The sequence below is a fragment of the Salvelinus namaycush genome, chromosome 13, assembly GCF_016432855.1.
Source record: "Salvelinus namaycush isolate Seneca chromosome 13, SaNama_1.0, whole genome shotgun sequence".
NCBI lineage: Eukaryota > Metazoa > Chordata > Actinopteri > Salmoniformes > Salmonidae > Salvelinus > Salvelinus namaycush.
Genome location: NC_052319.1, coordinates 19,877,536 through 19,896,236, shown reverse-complemented (window position 1 = coordinate 19,896,236; position 18,701 = coordinate 19,877,536). Strand labels below are relative to the sequence as shown.

Below are 18,701 nucleotides of genomic sequence, written 5' to 3'. Positions count from 1 at the left end.
AGAGGTCAGATCAACGATAGACAATCAGAGACAACGATAGACAGCTGCCTCTGATTGGGAACCACACCAGGCCAAACACAGAAATAGACAACCTAGACATACAACATAGAATGCCCACCCACATCACACCCTGACCAAACAAAACATAGAAACATACAAAGCAATCTATGGTCAGGGCGTGACACACCTAAACAGATGGATGTTTCTCCATTGGGAAACAATTTTATCAATTGTTTGGGGCTGGTATCCCAGTAGCTCAGCTACTTTAATAATTTCAGTGGTGCCTTTATTGTGCTTTAGCGTTTCCTTAACACTGAACAAGGCCATGTGTCGCAAGGCTTCAAGGTTGTCTGGGAGCCTTGCTTGCAGCTCCTTGCTTAAAGCAACAATGTAGTTGATGCACTGTCTCCGAATGACCATTTTGTCCTCTGGCGCAAGACTGAGTTGGTACACCGTGCTCTCTAAACGGTACTCAAGGTATGGTGATGGATTGAGATGTCCATCAATACCATCCTTCAGGACATCAATTTTTGCCTTCGGGTTGACTACTCTGCTGCAAATTGATGTTAAGAGGTGTACCAGATTGTCCAAAAGCTTGACAGGATCTGTTTGCTCTCCCTCAAATGACTTCACTGCAACTTGTACGTCAGACAGGATTGATTTCAAGAATGAAGAATGTCAGATAGACATAGTTGGTCTTGTCCATGTACATGGCGTGGAGCACATCTGCCATGTAGCAACGCTCACTGGCCTTGGTCACCTCAAAGTGGAGTTTCAGTTCTTCCCACTGGCTAAATATACGAGTTACCGCAGGCTCAATCAATAGCCAACGTGTGGCACACACTTTGGTGATCTGCAGGGGTTTCTGGCCACAATTAATGGTGGCATACACTGCTTTGTACGCCTCGCACCGTTTTGGGGAAATCGAAAACCAGTTGTAGGTTTCCCTGATTAAGTACTCAACACTCCTAGGGATGGTTTCTTTGGATGCTGCACTGACAGCCAATTGTAAAGAATGGCACATACAGCGGATGAGTACCAAATTGGGCAATGCACATTCTTCCTTTAAAATCTTGTGCACCCCAGTCATCACGGACACATTATCAGTGCCAATACCCTGAAGATTCTCTTTTTTAAGGTTACACTTCTCAAGAAACTCAACTACTGCCTTTACTATTGATCTGGCATCGCCCCCCTCCAATTCAACCAGCCCGAGAAATGTGGACACAACGGTTCTTTTTTTAGCACTGAAATACCGAATCACCACACACAGGTATTTCGAGACACTGACGTCAGTGGACTCATCCAAAAGGAGACTGAACTTCTCATCCCCACACATCTGATGTTTCCCTTTTGAGAAAATAAGGAGCCAGTACTCCCATAATCAGTTCTGTGCACTTGGTGCGGTGCATTTGGAAGTTTGTTGCTGCCACAGAATCTGAAAAGGCAGCTATACAAGCCATACCTAAATGGTCGCATGCTAGCAGCGAACAATGCTCCGCAATGGCCATTGCCATAGTAGCTTCTGCACTTTTGCAGTTATCCACTTTCTTAACCAACTGTGGTAATGTAGACTGCGTTGTGGGGTTGTACGGTTTTGATTTATTTATATGCTTTGCTGTAGCACAATGTTTTTTGATGTCATACATTTTTGCAAGCATACCTGATTTGCAGTACGCACAGTATGCCCGTCAATCATCCCCAATTACTGGCTTCAGTCACCCTTTAAATTCAGGTACAGACTCCCACTCTTTTTTGTACTTCTGGCTGTACAATTTTGATTGAGACATGTTGATTGATGTTGTAAGTTCTGTTCAAGATCAAACATTTGTGACCAACTATATTCATTGGGTTTGTCTCGTCGAACGCATACTACTGCTGCTGCAGTCAGCCAACAATGATTTGCAATTTGCTGAAATTGCTGCTGGCCTGCTACTGCCTGTGCAGGAGCTGAGCGCCTGCTGCTGATGTCACTCGCAATGAACTTTTGCAGCCAGGCACGCATGTTGTGACTGACACCTTGCCCAAACCGGCTGCGCGCGTGCACCATCGTGCGCTATCGTGCATAAATTAATTTTGCCCCCCCACACCAAACGCGATCACGACACGCAGGTTAAAATATCAAAACAAACTCTGAACCAATGACATTAATTTGGGGACAGGTCGAAAAGCATTAAACATGTATGGTATTTTAGCTAGTTAGCTTGCACTTGCTAGCTAACGTTAATTTGTCCTGTTTAGCTAGCTTGCTGTTGCTAGCTAATTTGTCCTGGGATATAAACATTGAGTTGTTATTTTACCTGAAATGGACAAGGACCTCTACTCTGACAATTAATCCACATATAAAACGGACAACCGAATCGTTTCTAGTCATCTCTCCTCCTTCCAGGCTTTTTCATCGTTTAAATTATATGGTGATCGCATCTAAACTTTCATTGTATTACCACGACTACCGGCAAAACCGTTTTCGTCTTTCTATCACCCACGTGGGTATAACCAATGAGGAGATGGCACGTGGGTACCTGCTTCTATAAACCAATGAGGAGATGGGAGAGGCAGGACTTGCAGCGCGATCTGCGTCAGAAATAGGAACGACATCTATTTTAGCCCTTGGTGTCGCAGACACTCGTTGGCGCGCGCAAGCAGTGTGGGTGCAATATTTGAATAACATGGGTTTCTAAATTTATTTTGCGACGCTCGCGCACGCGACGTGTCCAGTCTGGTCAGCATGTAAGTGTGTGACAGAGAAAATCGGTTGTGTGTCATTTAGAGGGAAAATGCATTTTAGCGTTTGAGTCACTTTTCAAAAGTTGCTAAAAGTTCCAAATACATTTTAAAAAATAGCAAAATTTGTTGCTAGGTGCTGTTTGAAAAAAAAGTTGCTAGGGTACTCTGAAAAGTTGCTAAATCTAGCAACAAAATTGCTAAATTGGCATCACTGGTGCAGTGACGCTCCCCATCCAACCTGACAGTGCTTGAGAGGATCTGCCGAGAAGAATGGGAGAAACTCCCTAAATACAGGTGTGCCAAGCTTGTAGCGTTATACCCAAGAATACTCGAGGCTGTATTCACTGCATCTTCAACAAAGTACTGAGTAGAGGATCTGAATACTTCTGTAAATGTAATATTTCCATTTTTTGTTTTTTTTAATTTGCAAAAAAAAATGTTTTGCTTTGTCATTATGGGGTATTGTGTATAAATTGATGAGGGGGAAAAAATACATTTTTAGAATAAGGCTGTAATGTAACAAAATGTGGAACAAATGAAGGGGTCTGAATACTTTCAGAATGTACTGTACAGTCCCAGATCAGTCCCGTCCAGTCACTGTTTGTCTATTGCTGTGCCATCTTTCTCATTTTCAGGTTGTAAGTTAGGTTTTTTGGGTAAGAGCGTAGAAGTTTCTTGAAGGGTGACTCAGATAAATGGTAGAGGGGGGAGGCAGTGAGAGGTAGAGAGAGTGAGTGAGATTTAGAGATAGAGGGAGTGAGATGTTGAGAGAGAGATGATTATGATGATGTGATCTGAGGTGTGAGATGAAAGTATAGAGAGAAGGAAGGAGAGAGTCGAAATGACGAAGTCTTGATTGTGAAGAGCAGTTCTTTGATCTGAGGGAAGGTAGAGAGGAGAGGAGAGATAGAGAGATATAAAGGAGAGGATATGCTGAGGTAGGAACACATCAAACACTGTGTGCCCTCTCACTGTCCTTGGTTGACGGTTAAATGAGATTGAATTAGCCTTTTTTGATGTTGGGCTCATATTACCGTCCAAACCACTGTCCTAATTGGATCATTTACTAATACTGTACTGAAGGATTTGCTCAAAGTCACTTGAAAGTATAGCCTGGTCCCAGATCTGTTTGTGCTGTATAACCATCTGTCATGGTCAGTGGCATGACACATTTCGAAAACATGGCATGACAATGATCATAGGACTTGGCAAACTAGACAGCACAAACAGATCTGGGACCAGGCTAACTAGAAAGTATTAGACGAGACATAATGTTGCGTTCTGTTATAAGTTTGTCCTGAAACTTTTTGTTTTTACGTCGTCAACAGCAACCAGAATCCAAACTCCAGCAACCTGGTCAACTCTATGATGTCATTCCCTGGGATGGATAATGGGTGTCTGAACAGCCCTGATAAACCGTATGTACCTGACCAACTTCTACATAATCACTGTGTTGAAGATAGATCTCTTACTTGTCTGGCTACTTTCTCTCCACCACATCTTCTCCTACTTTGTCTATATCTAGCACTTCCGAATTCTCTTCCCCTATTTTCCTTCATATGCCATTGTCAATCTTTTCCCTTTTAGTATCTGTCTTTGTTCCACTTCTCCCACTCTCCACTATCCTCTCGCCATACTCTGTACTCTTCAGCATTAATACATGGTGCATGTCTCTAAACGCCTGGAGCAGCTCTGCTTTGCCGTCTGTGTGTGTATGTATGTGTGCGTGTATTTGGACATGCGCGAGTGTGTGGGTCAGTGGCGGTCAGTGCCGTTTAAGATGAGGGAGGAGGTTTTTCTTTTTTCATGAGCATGGCCTTATTTCTATTACAGCATATTGGATGACTGTCATTCATATTCCATTCACCCAGCTCAATATAACATCGATAGGTTTAGGCTACTATGTGATACTCTAATTTTCCCTATACCCATCATGAGGTTGCTACAACCTAGCCAATGAATTAAAGTTTACAACGTAGGTGTACACAGGTCGAGATAAAAATTTGAGGTGACAGACAGTGACACATGGACAGACAGTGACACATTCAATACTGCCTTGCACAATACTGCCTTGCATACTGCCTTGCCTGCATCTAGCTGATATAGGGTGTAATCATTAGTCCAGCAGTTAGCTAGCTGTAGCTTTAACTTTCAGTACGAGAGTCATTCTCTGAATCTTTGATTGGGTGGACAACATGTCAGTTCATGCTGCAAGAGCTCTGATAGGTTGGAGGACCTCCACTGGAAATTGTCATAATTACTTGTACGTCTATAGAAGGGGGTGTGAACCATGAGCCTCCAAGGTTTTGTACTGAAGTCAATGAACCCAGAGGAGGATGAAAGCTTGCTGTCCTCTGGCTACACCACGGTGCTACTCTACAGAGTGCTGTGAGGCTACTGTAGACCTTCATTGCAAAACAGTGTGTTAATCAATTATTTGGTGACGTGATTATATTTAGTATAGTTTTATCTAAAAAGGATAACTTTTTTAATGTTTTTTTTTTTAATTCCGAAATTCACTGAGGAGGATGGTCCTCCCCTTCCTCCTCTGGGGAGCCTCCACTGGTGTGTGGGTGCGTGTGTGTCTGAACGTGCATGTGTTTGAGGAATCATTGGTATTCCATAAACACTCTGTGTTTATAGGATAGATTTCCCCTCGCAGGCACTCAAATCAATGTTGGCACTCATGAACCAGACCTCAGAGGCACTATAAAATTGTCAGCCAAAAAAAAAGACATTTAGCTAGACGTGCAGCTAGGCAGCAGGGCGTGTGTGTGTGTGTGTGTGTGTGTGTGTGTGTGTGTGTGCGAGATAGAGATGCCCTGTGGACAATCACTGAAGAGCGCTGAGTGCCATGGCACTTCCTGACTACTGATTATATCTCTCCACCACTCTGTGATGTCATGCCTGTTTATACCTCGAGAATAAATACTGATTTACTGTCCATATGAATGGAACACTGGTATTGGTGTGTTACTGTGGTGGTGTTTATGCATGTGTGTGAGTGTATGTACAAGTGTAAGTGGAGTGGGTTAGCTAGTGTCATTGTGAATCAGTACATGTATGCATTGTAGTCATCTTACCATTTAAAACGGGCCTGTGGTTTACCTTGTGAATGTCTTTTGTCTTTTTGAAGGTTCTGCACCAGAAGCACCAAGTCTGCCAGCTGGGAAACTAAAGGAGACAGTTCAGTGCCGTTTGAGTCCTGCAAATGCAACAAATATCAACAGGTGGGTTAGAGTTCATTAAAGGACATACCAGTAAAAAATTAGCAGATGTTCTGTGTGTGTGTCCTACACCCACTCTACTCTCCTTTCTGCTCCTCCAATCAGGTGTGTCAGTATAACCAATACCAGCCTCCCCATAAGATGAACCCCTCCTCCCAGATCGTCTATAACCTGACTGGCATCAACGTTGAAAACTATCTCCTGGCTACAGCCAACAACTACATCAGGAACAGGTAAACAGTATGTTTCAATGCAACCTGCATACACTAATGTGTCTGTTTCTAGATATGCTCTATACTGTATATCCCTCTTTCTCTATCATAACAAATCATAGGAAAAAACTGTTTTCAATGACATGAAATGTAAAGGATCACTGGCTGGATAGTAAATGAATGGAACTGGGGAATCGGATATCCTGAACTATGCGTCTTCTTCCAGCTCAGTTATGTTCAGTTCACTTTATTGGTCTTATTCAGGAATGAGTCTCATGCCTTGATCACGGAGTTAAAAAGACAATAACATTGGGTAATGACTTATTACTAATGAATAACCGATACCTATATGAACAATTTATCATAGGTACGGAGGCTATGATTTCTCTCTCTCCCCACTGTCCTCTTTCCATATTCTTTATTATCCAGCTTTACTAAGTGGTGCATGTATCTAAACACGTGGTGTAGCTCTGCCGTGTGTGTGTGTGTGTGTGTGTGTGTGTGTGTGTGTGTGTGTGTGTGTGTGTGTGTGTGTGTGTGTGTGTGTGTGTGTGTGTGTGTGCAAACGTGTACATTATGTAAATAATAATCAATTATATATATGAACAAATCATCATAGGTATGGCGGCTTTGATTTCGGGGGGGCACTCCCAACTAGTCTCCTGATGGATCTCTTGGAGGTGCCCGCAAACCGAACCCTCTCCAAGGTAACTATATACATACTGAATATGTATGAATATATATGTTTATGGGTTACTATAGTGTAACTGCCCTTCTGTACCTATATCAGCCTCCTGCTGTTATGTACAGAATAAAAAACCCTGTGTCCTTACCCCCACCAAGAAAACAACAGTCTTAACTGCTCTTCTGTCCTAGTATATCTCTTGTTGGTAGCCTGGTCCCAGATCTGTTTGTGCTGTCTTGCTTGGCTTGATAATGACTGTAGCAGTTGGCTATACAGCACATACAGATCTAGAACCAGGCTATCTTGTTGTGATGTATAGTGGTTAAATTAGCCATGATTTCCTAATTGGAGCCGTTATGATACAGAAGCACTAAGCACTGTACCAAGATGGAACGGGATTATTACACCATCAATGTCGTCGTTAACATTGTTAATCGCAGCTACTCGCAGCAATTATGTTTTTGGCTGAATCTGAAATGGCCCCTGAGGGATAATGATGCTAGCGATTTAGACTTAGACACCTCCTCAAGATAAGTGTATTATTAGAGATAAGAGAATTAGAAGTAGAAATGTTGAGAAGCATGTGCTGCAATCCTGAGATATTCATGAATGTGTGTGTCTTCAAACTTTAAGTTCTACTTGAACTTGAACTTTTGTGTGTGTGTGTGTGTGTGTGTGTGTGTGTGTGTGTGTGTGTGTGTATGCATGTGCGCGTGTGTGTGTGTGTGTGTGTTTTCTTGTCTTCTAGGTCTGGTACAACCCTGAGGGTCACCATACCATGCCTGCGTACCTAAACAGCCTCAACAACTTCATCCTACGTACCAGCCTTCCAGCCGGCAAGGACCCACAGAATTATGGTGAGCAGCGCAAGAAGTCTATTTTTGTGAAAGAAAACAACAGCAACTTTATCTCTAAAGACACCAGGAGCCTGTTTCACGCGCCGCTAATTCATCAAATCAGAGCTTGGAAATGCACCTTGAATAATTGTGATGCACCAGCTCTAGGGATAGCATAACAATTGTAATTTGATAAACAGTATTAAAAACTTGGTGTGTTGAAGCTAGCTTCTCAGGGGGTTCACACTGATCAGCCACACTACCTGGAATCACTTTCACTTTCAAATCCAATTGTATGTATCAGAGCCAAGTTTTAAAACCAAGCTAATCTGCTGAAAGGGATTTAGGCACACACACACATCCAGGCTGTATCACAACCGGCCGTGATTGAGAGTCCCATAGGGCGGCGCACAATTGGCCCAGCATCGTCCCGGTTTGGTCGGTGTAGGCCGTCATTGTAAATAAGAATTTGTTATTAACTGACTTGCCTCGTTATATAAAGGTTAAATAAAAGAATAATAATAAAACGCACACACACAAACGTACACACACCCTCTGAAAATAGTTTTCAGAGAGAGACCCCTTTTGGATCCTATAGGCTGAAAGGCTCAATTTGGCACCCTTTTCCAGAAGTATGCATTTGCACACTTCCTGCCATAGATTTAAAAGCAGTGGATTGTGTAAACGTTGGCTGAAGGGTTTCCACCATTGTTAAATCCATGCACGAAAGTGTTCACAGTTGGGTCATAGTAAGGTCAGTTCCAATGTTTAGAGCCAGGGGGCAGTAGTGTGTTCTCCTCAGTCTACAATCACTATGCAGGCTGAATAGCAATCAGGGAGTGTTGAGAGGTGTACTCAGGGACTGAGGCAGGCAGACTGGCGTTTCAACCTTATTTCAGCACCACCTGAAATGTACTGTCTGCCCAGTCAATAAGCGAGCCGAGGGGAGGGTAGAGGAGGAGGGGAGGAAGGAATGCAATCATTCAAATGTAACCTGTAGACTCACACAGGCCAAGGAGGAGGAAGGAGAGGAAGGAGAGGGAGGAGGAAGGAGAGGAAGGAGGAGGAGGGAGAGGGAGGAGAAATCTAGGGATTGTGTCTAGCGCTACTCTGGCTGACTCTTTTGTTTTATCCTTGGTTCAGTATATCTGTGCAGTGTCATGGTTTTATCTTATGAATGTGGCTAAATTGATTGTCTGTTTTTGTGTCTATACAGCCATCTCTGTGTCCAGTCATCCCTATCCTGGTGAAGTACAAGAAGAAGATGCCATGTAAGAACACAGTACACACACTCCCTCGTCCTCTTCTCTCTCTTTCTCTTTCTTTCTCTTTCTTGCTCTTGGTTCACTCTACAAAGTATGTCACTTGTCGCTAAACGGAGTTACCACGTCTTTCATTGGTCCTCGTGAGATTGTTTCAATATTGGTTGGCGAGCCAAAGCCTGATGATCCGGTGTCTGCCTGACATACCTAAAGATACTTCAATGTTTATTACTATCATTAACCTGTGTTGATATCTCCAAAAGGAAACCAGTCTAGTGCTAGACTGAGATAACAAGGATTATATGGAGACTAACTCTGACATTTAAATTAAAGTCCTAATGTAATCTGACCTGCTGTATTTACCCATATCTGATTTGATAAATGGATTTTCCTGAGCTGGCATTATTGATTAGGGACAGACAGCAGGCCCAATATAATGTGTATGTGTGCAAAATGGCACCCTATTCCCTATATAGTACAATACTTTTGAAAAGGGTCCATAGGGCTCTGGTCAAAAATATTGCACTTTGTAGGGAATAGGGTGCAATTTGGGACTACGACTATGTGTGTTTACTATTCAGGGTGGTGCAGAGGTTGAGTAATTCACAGAGCATCCCACTTCTCCGACCGTGGCTGTTTTTAACACTGACTGCAGGCTATTTTAGTGACCTGGGATTGCTCTTCTCAGTCGTAGGCTATGCATCGCGACAGTATTTCCCCACCCACAACCTGGGTTAGCTTTGTTTTTTTCAGACTAAGAGGAATTGACAGAGCAGAGGACAGAACCCTGCTTTCAGACAGATGTTCCCCAATACTTTCATCATCATTATCAAAGATCTCTTGAAGTTTTGTGACCTCTTAACTTTTGCTCTTCCATCAGATGAAAAATCATTCAATAGCTGATATTTGTTGTCTACAGTTACTAATTGACCTAATTGACTAGGCTATACAGTGTGGCAGTCCCCCCGACTAAACACACACACACTGGTCCAATTTTAGCCCAAAGCCTGTCATTTTGTTCTGAGGGAGAAGGTCACTGCTTTGATCAAGGGGTTCCCTTAAGACATTCATTAGTATCAAAGATCTGTTGAGGAGTCTCAACTGCTGTATTTCTTTTAACTTCAATCTTAACGTTTCCTTCAGATGAGAAATCAAAAATCACTAGCTAAAATTTGTGGTGTCGAATATAATTTTTGGCCTAACTCGTGTTTAAGATGACCCCAAATGATGTCTCGTCCTCACTATGGTGTTCATGCATCTGCCTTAGTGGGGTTCGGTATGGCCATACTGATAATAAGACTGTCTTTGCTTCTGGTTACAGGACACACTACAGCCTGTCTCTTTGTTCCTCTGCCAGTGATTCTCTTTCATTTTTCAGCTATCCTCGTCCAACATATTCTCTTTGTCCATGGTCCTCTGTCTGTGGTCCTCCTGCCTCCTGCAGCCTAGCCAAATGAAATGAAGAGGGAGGCAGAACACCAATCATGTAGGGTAGCTCGATCAAAAACAAAAGAAGTAAAGGGGAGGCATGAATCTAGCTGAGTGAATTTGAATGGGGAGGCATCAAAGACAACGACACAGTAGGTAATATCTTAAAGAGCTCCAGCCAGTTGCTATGAATCTGACAACCATGACGCTTCTCAACAATGCCTCTTAAAATATCTTTATCACATAGACGTCTCAATAGCAGGAAGCAGCTGGTTCGATTCATAAATTGTAGGAGAGCTCTGGCAGGTGGTGTTGGTAAAACAGTAATTTCTTCTTCGTGGCTATTATCTTGTCACTGCTGGAGTTGGAACATCTCTCTTAGCGAGAGACCATTTATTATTAATGAAATCCTGTTTGTTGTGAGTTTCTCCAATGAACCCTTCAAATGAATTACTGGCTCAGCTGGCATGGAAACCTACTAACAATGTTTTCAGGCCTGTAAAATAAGGGCAGGACAGTTCATAGGAGGACTAATAAACATAGGACACTTGGCTCTGGTGATAAATCAATCAATCAATCAATCAAATGCTAATCTTCTGGCTATAAGAGGACACTTGGCTGTGTGATCCCCCAGCTTAGTGACCTCTCTCTTTTTCTCTTCTCTTTCTCCCTCTCTCCGTCTCCCCAGAGTGCAAGGTCTGGTCCATATCCTGGTGGCTGTGTGTGCCCTGACTGGCTACTCCATTATGACGGCTAGCTTCGCGATCTACGAGGTCCAGGAGCACCACAGCGGCTCCAAGACACTGCAGCACATCTCTGGGATTGGAGAACCCTTCTACTGGACTATCAACTTCTTCTATGACATGGTAGGACTATGTCAACACATCATGCACGGCTAACTGATACAATACATTTCCACTAGCATTGCTGCATTGTCCAAAAATGCTAGCCAGGAGATTCTTGATGTTGCTCATCCTGCACTTCCTTCATACAGTCAATTATGGCCCACACCTTTTCTTTATTTGTTTTGGGATTGTAGACTACAAGAATATGATGTTTAGCTGTTAAATGAATATGACTGGTATGAACTTGATTGATTTCCACTATTGAAAGAGGCAGTTGCCATTGATTCTACAGTTTGATGTATGTGATGTATTTAAGCGACCAGTGTACTACGGTGTGTTAAGCGTTCCTGTTTCTCCAGGCCTTATACATGGTCCCAGTCGCTCTCTCAATTGCCACGATAGCAGCCTTTCAGCTCCCAGCCTTTACTGACAGGCAGAACCTCGCTGCTGTGAGTCTGCTGCTGGTCATGTTTGGGTAAGTACACACACACACACACACACAGATAGACGGACAAACACATGCAGGCACACACACACACACACACACATACACACACACACTCAGATGGACAGACACACACACACACGCACACACACGCACACACACACACACACACACACACACACACACACTTTGGGTGAGTGGGTATCACCATAGTGACTGCACACACACACTCAAGGAAGATCACACCTTCCTTTCCTTGAGTACCATATACACAGTATGTAACGGTGTTCCTCCTCCTCTTCAACCGAAGAGGAGGAGTAGTGATTGAACCAAGGCGCAGCGTTGTGAAATGACATATTTTAATTAAACAAGACGGAATAAACACGAAACGAAAACACTTGAATAATTAACAAAATAACGAAACGAAAACGTAGACAGACCTGAACTATACGAACTTACATATAACACGAAGAACGCACGAACAGGGAAAATAGACTACACAAAAAGAACGATGTACAAACAAACCGAACAGTCCCGTATGGTGCAACAAACACTGACACAGGAGACAACCACCCACAACGAACACTGTGAAACAAATATGACTCTCAATTAGAGGAAACGCCAAACACCTGCCTCTAATTGAGAGCCATACCAGGCAACCCTTAAACCAACATAGAAACAGAAAACATAGAATGCCCACCCAAACTCACGTCCTGACCAACTAACACATACAACAAACTAACAGAAATAGGTCAGGAACGTGACATAACCCCCCCCTTAAGGTGCGAACTCCGGGCGCACCAGCACAAAGTTTAGGGGAGGGTCTGGGTGGGCATCTGACCACGGTGGTGGCTCAGGCTCAGGACGAGGTCCCCACCCCACCATAGTCAATCCCAGCTTGCTAATCCCCCTCAGAATGACCACCCCTCTCTTCCACCCACCTAATATAGGCAACACAAAATAAAGGGACAGCTCCGGGACAAGGTAGCTCAGGACATAGAGGTAGGTGAGAATAGAGAGGTAGATAGAGAGGTAGCTCAGGATAGAGAGGTAGCTCAGAATAGAGGGGCAACTCCGGACAGAGAGACAGCTCTGGACTGAGGGGCAGTTCTGGATTAATGGCCGCTCTGGGCTGAGGGGCAGCTCATGACTGGCTGACGGCTCTGGACGCTCATGGCTGGCTGACGGCTCTGGACGCTCATGGCTGGCTGACGGCTCTGGACGCTCATGGCTGGCTGACGGCTCTGGACGCTCATGGCTGGCTGACGGCTCTGGACGCTCATGGCTGGCTGGCGGCTCTGGACGCTCATGGCTGGCTGGCGGCTCTGGACGCTCATGGCTGGCTGGCGGCTCTGGCAGATCCTGTCTGGTTGGCGGCTCTGGCAGATCCTGTCTGGTTGGCGGCTCTGGCAGATCCTGTCTGGTTGGCGGCTCTGGCAGATCCTGTCTGGTTGGCGGCTCTGGCAGATCCTGACTGACGAATGGCTCTAGCGGCTCCTGACTGACTAACGGCTCTGACGGCTCGGGACAGATGGGCGGCTCTAATGGCTCGGGACAGACGGATGGCTCAGACGGCACTGGGCAGACGGATGGCTCAGACGGCGCTGGGGAGACGGATGGCTCAGACGGCGCTGGGGAGACGGATGGCTCAGACGGCGCTGAGGAGACGGATGGCTCAGACGGCGCTGAGGAGACGGATGGCTCAGACGGCGCTGAGGAGACGGATGGCTCAGATGGCGCTGAGGAGACGGACAGTTCAGGCGCCGTTGGGCAGACGGCAGACTCTGGCCGGCTGAGACGCACTGTAGGCCTGGTGCGTGGTGCCGGAACTGGAGGCACCGGACTGGAGACACGCACTTCAAGCCTAGTGCGGGGAGCAGGGACAGGGCACACTGGACTCTCAAAGCGTACTATTTGCCTGGTGCGTGGTACCGGCACTGGTGGCACCGGGCTGAGTGCACGCACATCAGGACGAGTACGGGGAGAAGGAACAGTGTGTACAGGGCTCTGGAGACGCACAGGTGGCTTAGTGCGTGGTGCCGGAACTGGAGGCACTGGGCTGGAGACACGCACCATAGAGAGAGTGCGTGGAGGAGGAACAGGGCTCTGGAAACGCACTGGAAGCCTGGTGCGTGGTGTAGGCACTGGTGGTACTGGGCTGGGGCGGGGAGGTAGTGCCGGAAATACCGGACCGTGCAAGCGTATTGGCTCCCTTGAACACTGAGCCTGCCCAACCTTACCTGGCTGAATGCTCCCCGTCGCCCGACCAGTGCGGGGAGGTGGAATAACCCGCACCGGGCTATGTAGGCGAACCGGGGACACCATGCGTAAGGCTGGTGCCATGTAAGCCGGCCCAAGGAGACGTACTGGTGGCCAGATATGTAGAGCCGGCTTCATGGCACTTGGCTCAATGCTCAATCTAGCCCTACCAGTGCGGGGAGGTGGAATAACCCGCACTGGGCTATGCACACGTACAGGAGACACCGTGCGCTCTACTGCGTAACACGGTGTCTGCCCGTACTCCCGCTCTCCACGGTTAGCCTGGGAAGTGGGCGCAGGTCTCCTACCTGCCCTTGGCCCACTACCTCTTAGCCCCCCCCCAAGAAATTTTTGGGTAGTACTCACGGGCTTTTCGGGCTTCCGTGCCAGATGCGTCCCCTCATAATGCCGGTTCCTCTCTCCAGTTTCCTCCGCTCTCCGAGCTGCCTCCAGCTGTTCCCATGGGCGGCGATTCACCTCCACTTTAGCCCATGGTCCTTTTCCTTCCATGATCTCCTCCCAAGACCATAAATCCTGCTTCGTGCGCTGTCCGTTCCTCCCGTTACACCGCTGCTTGGTTCTGGTTATTTGGTGGGTGGTTCTGTAACGGTGTTCCTCCTCCTCTTCAACCGAAGAGGAGGAGTAGTGATTGAACCAAGGCGCAGCGTTGTGAAATGACATATTTTAATTAAACAAGACGGAATAAACACGAAACGAAAACACTTGAATAATTAACAAAATAACGAAACGAAAACGTAGACAGACCTGAACTATACGAACTTACATATAACACGAAGAACGCACGAACAGGGAAAATAGACTACACAAAAAGAACGATGTACAAACAAACCGAACAGTCCCGTATGGTGCAACAAACACTGACACAGGAGACAACCACCCACAACGAACACTGTGAAACAACCTACCTAAATATGACTCTCAATTAGAGGAAACGCCAAACACCTGCCTCTAATTGAGAGCCATACCAGGCAACCCTTAAACCAACATAGAAACAGAAAACATAGAATGCCCACCCAAACTCACGTCCTGACCAACTAACACATACAACAAACTAACAGAAATAGGTCAGGAACGTGACACAGTAGCTCCCCAGTACTATCAACTCAAGCAGGTGGGGAGGTTTCATCAAAGGATGAAACCATTTCTTGTCACTAAGTGATGGGTGGCTGCTTGCTACTGAACATGTTTTCTTAAGACCTCAGTCTATTTCACGCAAGGTGGATTGTGAAGCAGAATTCCATCAATTCAGAGCCTACTTCAGTGTGATTCCCCTTTCACAGCAGCCTGTCTGTCTGTCTGTCTGCCTGCCTGCCGGTCTGTCTGCCTATACATACTCTGGACTGGTTTCTCTGCTTCTGTGTGGCAGCTTGGCTTGGAGCAGATGGTCTCTCCTATTTAGTCAGTCTGACTGCCCCACAGCCTCCTCCACCACCCTCTCATCTCTCTCTTCTCCCCCCCTCTCTCTATTTCTCTCTCCCCCTCTCCTCTCTTCCACTCACTTCCCTCTGCACACACTTTCCCTTGACCCAGGCACCCCAATCAAAAGAAAAAGGCAGATCATTTAGAGTAAGAGGAGAGAGGATAGGGTATCACCATGGGGGAATATATAAAGGAACTCATTTATCTTCTTCTCTTTTAGCTTTTGTGGTTTAAGTGTTTACTCTCCTTGAAAATGGAGTTAAAGTTTCTTTAATTTTTTCTTTATTTTTCAAAGTTCTCTGGCTTGGTCTCTTGTTTCATATAGTCATGCCACCGAGTCAATTACAATGAGATGAAGCAAATCATGCATTCATCATCTGTTGCAAGTGAATCTCAGAACCCAGAAAATGAAATCGTACGTGCGCTAGCTCTATTCCATCTAGTTGTGGGGGCAAAAGTGTTGAAGCCTGAGCTAGTGGAAACATCAGATTCAGCTGCTCCCCAATACAGAACCACCCACATGTTCTGGTAAAAATCCTTGCCTTCACATCAAGCACCACCTCCACAGAGTCTTTCACGAGAGATTAGTTGCAAGTTAAAGGCTGAAAGTTGTAATCATAATATCATAACCCAGAACCAAATATCACGTGTGCTAGCTTGCTATGTTTAACAGTCTGTCATTAGAGAGACTAAATGTCTCATGCATTGAACATTAAATAACATGTTATAATGTAAAGACTGACAAGTGTCATGTTGTCATCTGGTTTTCAGGTTTGCCACATTCCCGTGGATGTACCTGCTGTCAGGGGTCTTTAAGGATGCAGAGATGGCCTTCATCAGCTACGTGTGCATCAACCTCTTCATCAGCACCAACACCATCATCTCCACCTCCATCGTCTTCTTCCTGGGACAACTCAATGAGAACAATGAAGTGAGCAGCACAATGTAGAGATGACTGAAGGAGCCATTTTATGACTGGAGCCATGTTGAAAAGATCTTTCCCTGAAAGGATGTGTAGTTCAGACTTTTGTTCTGATTGCCTTTTTATATCGAAGGGGTTTCTGAGTCCATTACTCTTTAGGTTTGATAAAGCATTGTTCTTCTTAGGTAAACAAAGAGGGGTTTTGAACTTCCTTTCAATATTGTTAAATAATTGAACTCATTCTTTGTTTACCTAGTTGACATCCCATGGAATGAGCACCCCTTCTGCGGGTTATTAGATATTCCAGCTCCTGGATGAAGTGCTGACACCTCTCTCTCCCTATCTATTTTTCCTTCTCTTTCTCTCTCCACAGAGGATACACGAGGTGTACAGCATCCTGTCCTATGTGTTCCTGATCTTCCCCCAGTTTAGTTTTGGGAACGGCCTGATGGAGCTGGCCAGGGTTGAGATGCAGGTCCAGATCCTCAGTGTGTATGGAGTGGACGCCTATAAGAACCCCTTCGCCATGGACATGCTGGGCTGGATGTTCGTCTCCCTCTTCCTCCAAGGCTTCATTGGCTTCACCCTGCGTCTGCTGCTCAACAAGTGGCTCATACGTAAAGTCAGGTGAGTCTGCTGTGGTGATAGGGAACTATAGCAGATTGGAATGGGCAATGATGATATATGGATGTGGGAGGCATGGTGGGCATGTAGGGCATAATTAAACTGGTCCCAGATCTGTTTTTGCTGTCTTACCAACTCCTATGGCATGGCAACGACCATATGAGTCGTTATCAGGCTAGAGGGTCAATGGTGGAAAAGCGTAAATTCCTGGTCCCCACATGTTGCTGAGTTCTTCTGTTACTGTTATCCTCATATGCATCTTTTCTCACAATCTTTCTCCCTTTCTCCCTCTTCGAGCAAGCCACTTAACCCTAATTTGCTCCAGGGGCACGGTACTACTATGGCTGACCCTGTAAAACATTTAATTGCACCTATCCGTTGTATGTGACAATAAAACATATTTTTTTTATCCCTTCCTCATCCCTCCATCCCTCTCCTCCATAGGAACCTGATCTTCCCCAAGAAGGCAGTGCCTCAGACAGGTAGCCAGGACGAGGATGAGGATGTTGTGGCAGAGTGCCAACGTGTGACCAGCGGAGCGGCTGTTACTGACCTGCTGCAGGTCAACCAGCTGACCAAGGTCTACCATCACCTGGCCAAGAAGGTCCAGGCCGTCAAGAGGCTGTCTGTGGGCATTCCTGCTGGGGAGGTAAACTCAGGCTCCGTCTGATTCTACAACAATCACACCCTTTACAAAGTTTATGAAGTCACTATAAGATTTGCCAATAGGTCACATTAGGCAAGTCTAAGGCAAGTCCAAGTCTTAAGTTAAGTCTTTGAGGATGAGTCCAAATTAAGTCTCATTCTGAGTTTGGTACAGCGGCTGCTTTGGTCCTTGACATGAGTGTGGTTGTGCTGTGCAGTGCTTTGGTCTACTGGGGGTGAACGGTGCAGGGAAGACCACCACTTTTAAGATGCTGACTGGAGACATCAGCCCTACTGAAGGGACAGCACAGATCAAGGACTGGGATGGGTAAGGCTATGGTGTAATATGTGTTACATTACCTTATACAGTGCATTCGGAAAGTATTCAGAACGTTTCCCTTTTGCCACATTTTGTTACGTTAGTCTTATTCTAAAATGTATGAAATAATTGTTTTTACTCACCAACCTACACACAATACCCCATAATGACAAAGCAAAAACAGGTTTTAAGAAATTTTAGTAAATGTATTAAAAATAGAAAACAGAAATACCTTATTTATATAAGGTCCCACAGTTGATAGTGCATGTCAGAGCAAAAACCAAGCCATGAGGTCAAAGGAATTGTCCGTAGAGCTCCGAGATGGGATTGTGTCGAGGCACAGATCTGAGGAAGGGTACCAAAACATTTCTGCAGCATTAAAGGTCCCCAAGAACACAGTAGCCCCATCACTCTTAAATGGAAGGAGTTTGGAACCACCAAGACTCTTCCTTGACCTAGCCGCTGGCCAAACTGAGCAATCGGTGGAGAAGGGCCTTGGTCAGGGAGGTGACCAAGAACCCTATGGTCACTCTGACAGATCTCCAAAGTTCCTCTGTGGCGATGGAAGAACCTTCCAGAAGGACAACCATCTCTAAAGCACTCCACCAATCAGGCCTTTATGGTAGAGTGGCCAGACGGAAGCCCCTCCTCAATAAAAGGCACATGACAGCCCGCTTGGAGTTTGCCAAAAGGCACCTAAAGGACTCAGACCATGAGAAACAAGATTAACTGGTCTGATGAAACCAAGATGGAACTACTTGGCCTTAATGCCAAGCGTCACATATGGAGGAAACCTGGCACCATCCCTATGGTGAAGCATGGTGG

At 45.5% G+C, this 18,701-nt stretch overlaps 1 protein-coding gene across 1 annotated transcript in view; it reads left to right on the top strand.

Moving 5' to 3' along the window:
• abca12 (ATP-binding cassette, sub-family A (ABC1), member 12) overlaps positions 1–18,701 on the top strand; it is a 94,762-nt gene that overhangs the window by 65,591 nt on the left and 10,470 nt on the right. Inside the window, 12 exon segments of the mRNA XM_039006272.1 lie at positions 4,056–4,145; positions 5,864–5,957; positions 6,060–6,187; positions 6,786–6,873; positions 7,600–7,708; positions 8,904–8,958; positions 11,066–11,243; positions 11,582–11,697; positions 16,138–16,297; positions 16,662–16,915; positions 17,357–17,561; positions 17,776–17,885. Coding sequence (XP_038862200.1) covers positions 4,056–4,145; positions 5,864–5,957; positions 6,060–6,187; positions 6,786–6,873; positions 7,600–7,708; positions 8,904–8,958; positions 11,066–11,243; positions 11,582–11,697; positions 16,138–16,297; positions 16,662–16,915; positions 17,357–17,561; positions 17,776–17,885 — 1,587 coding nt within the window.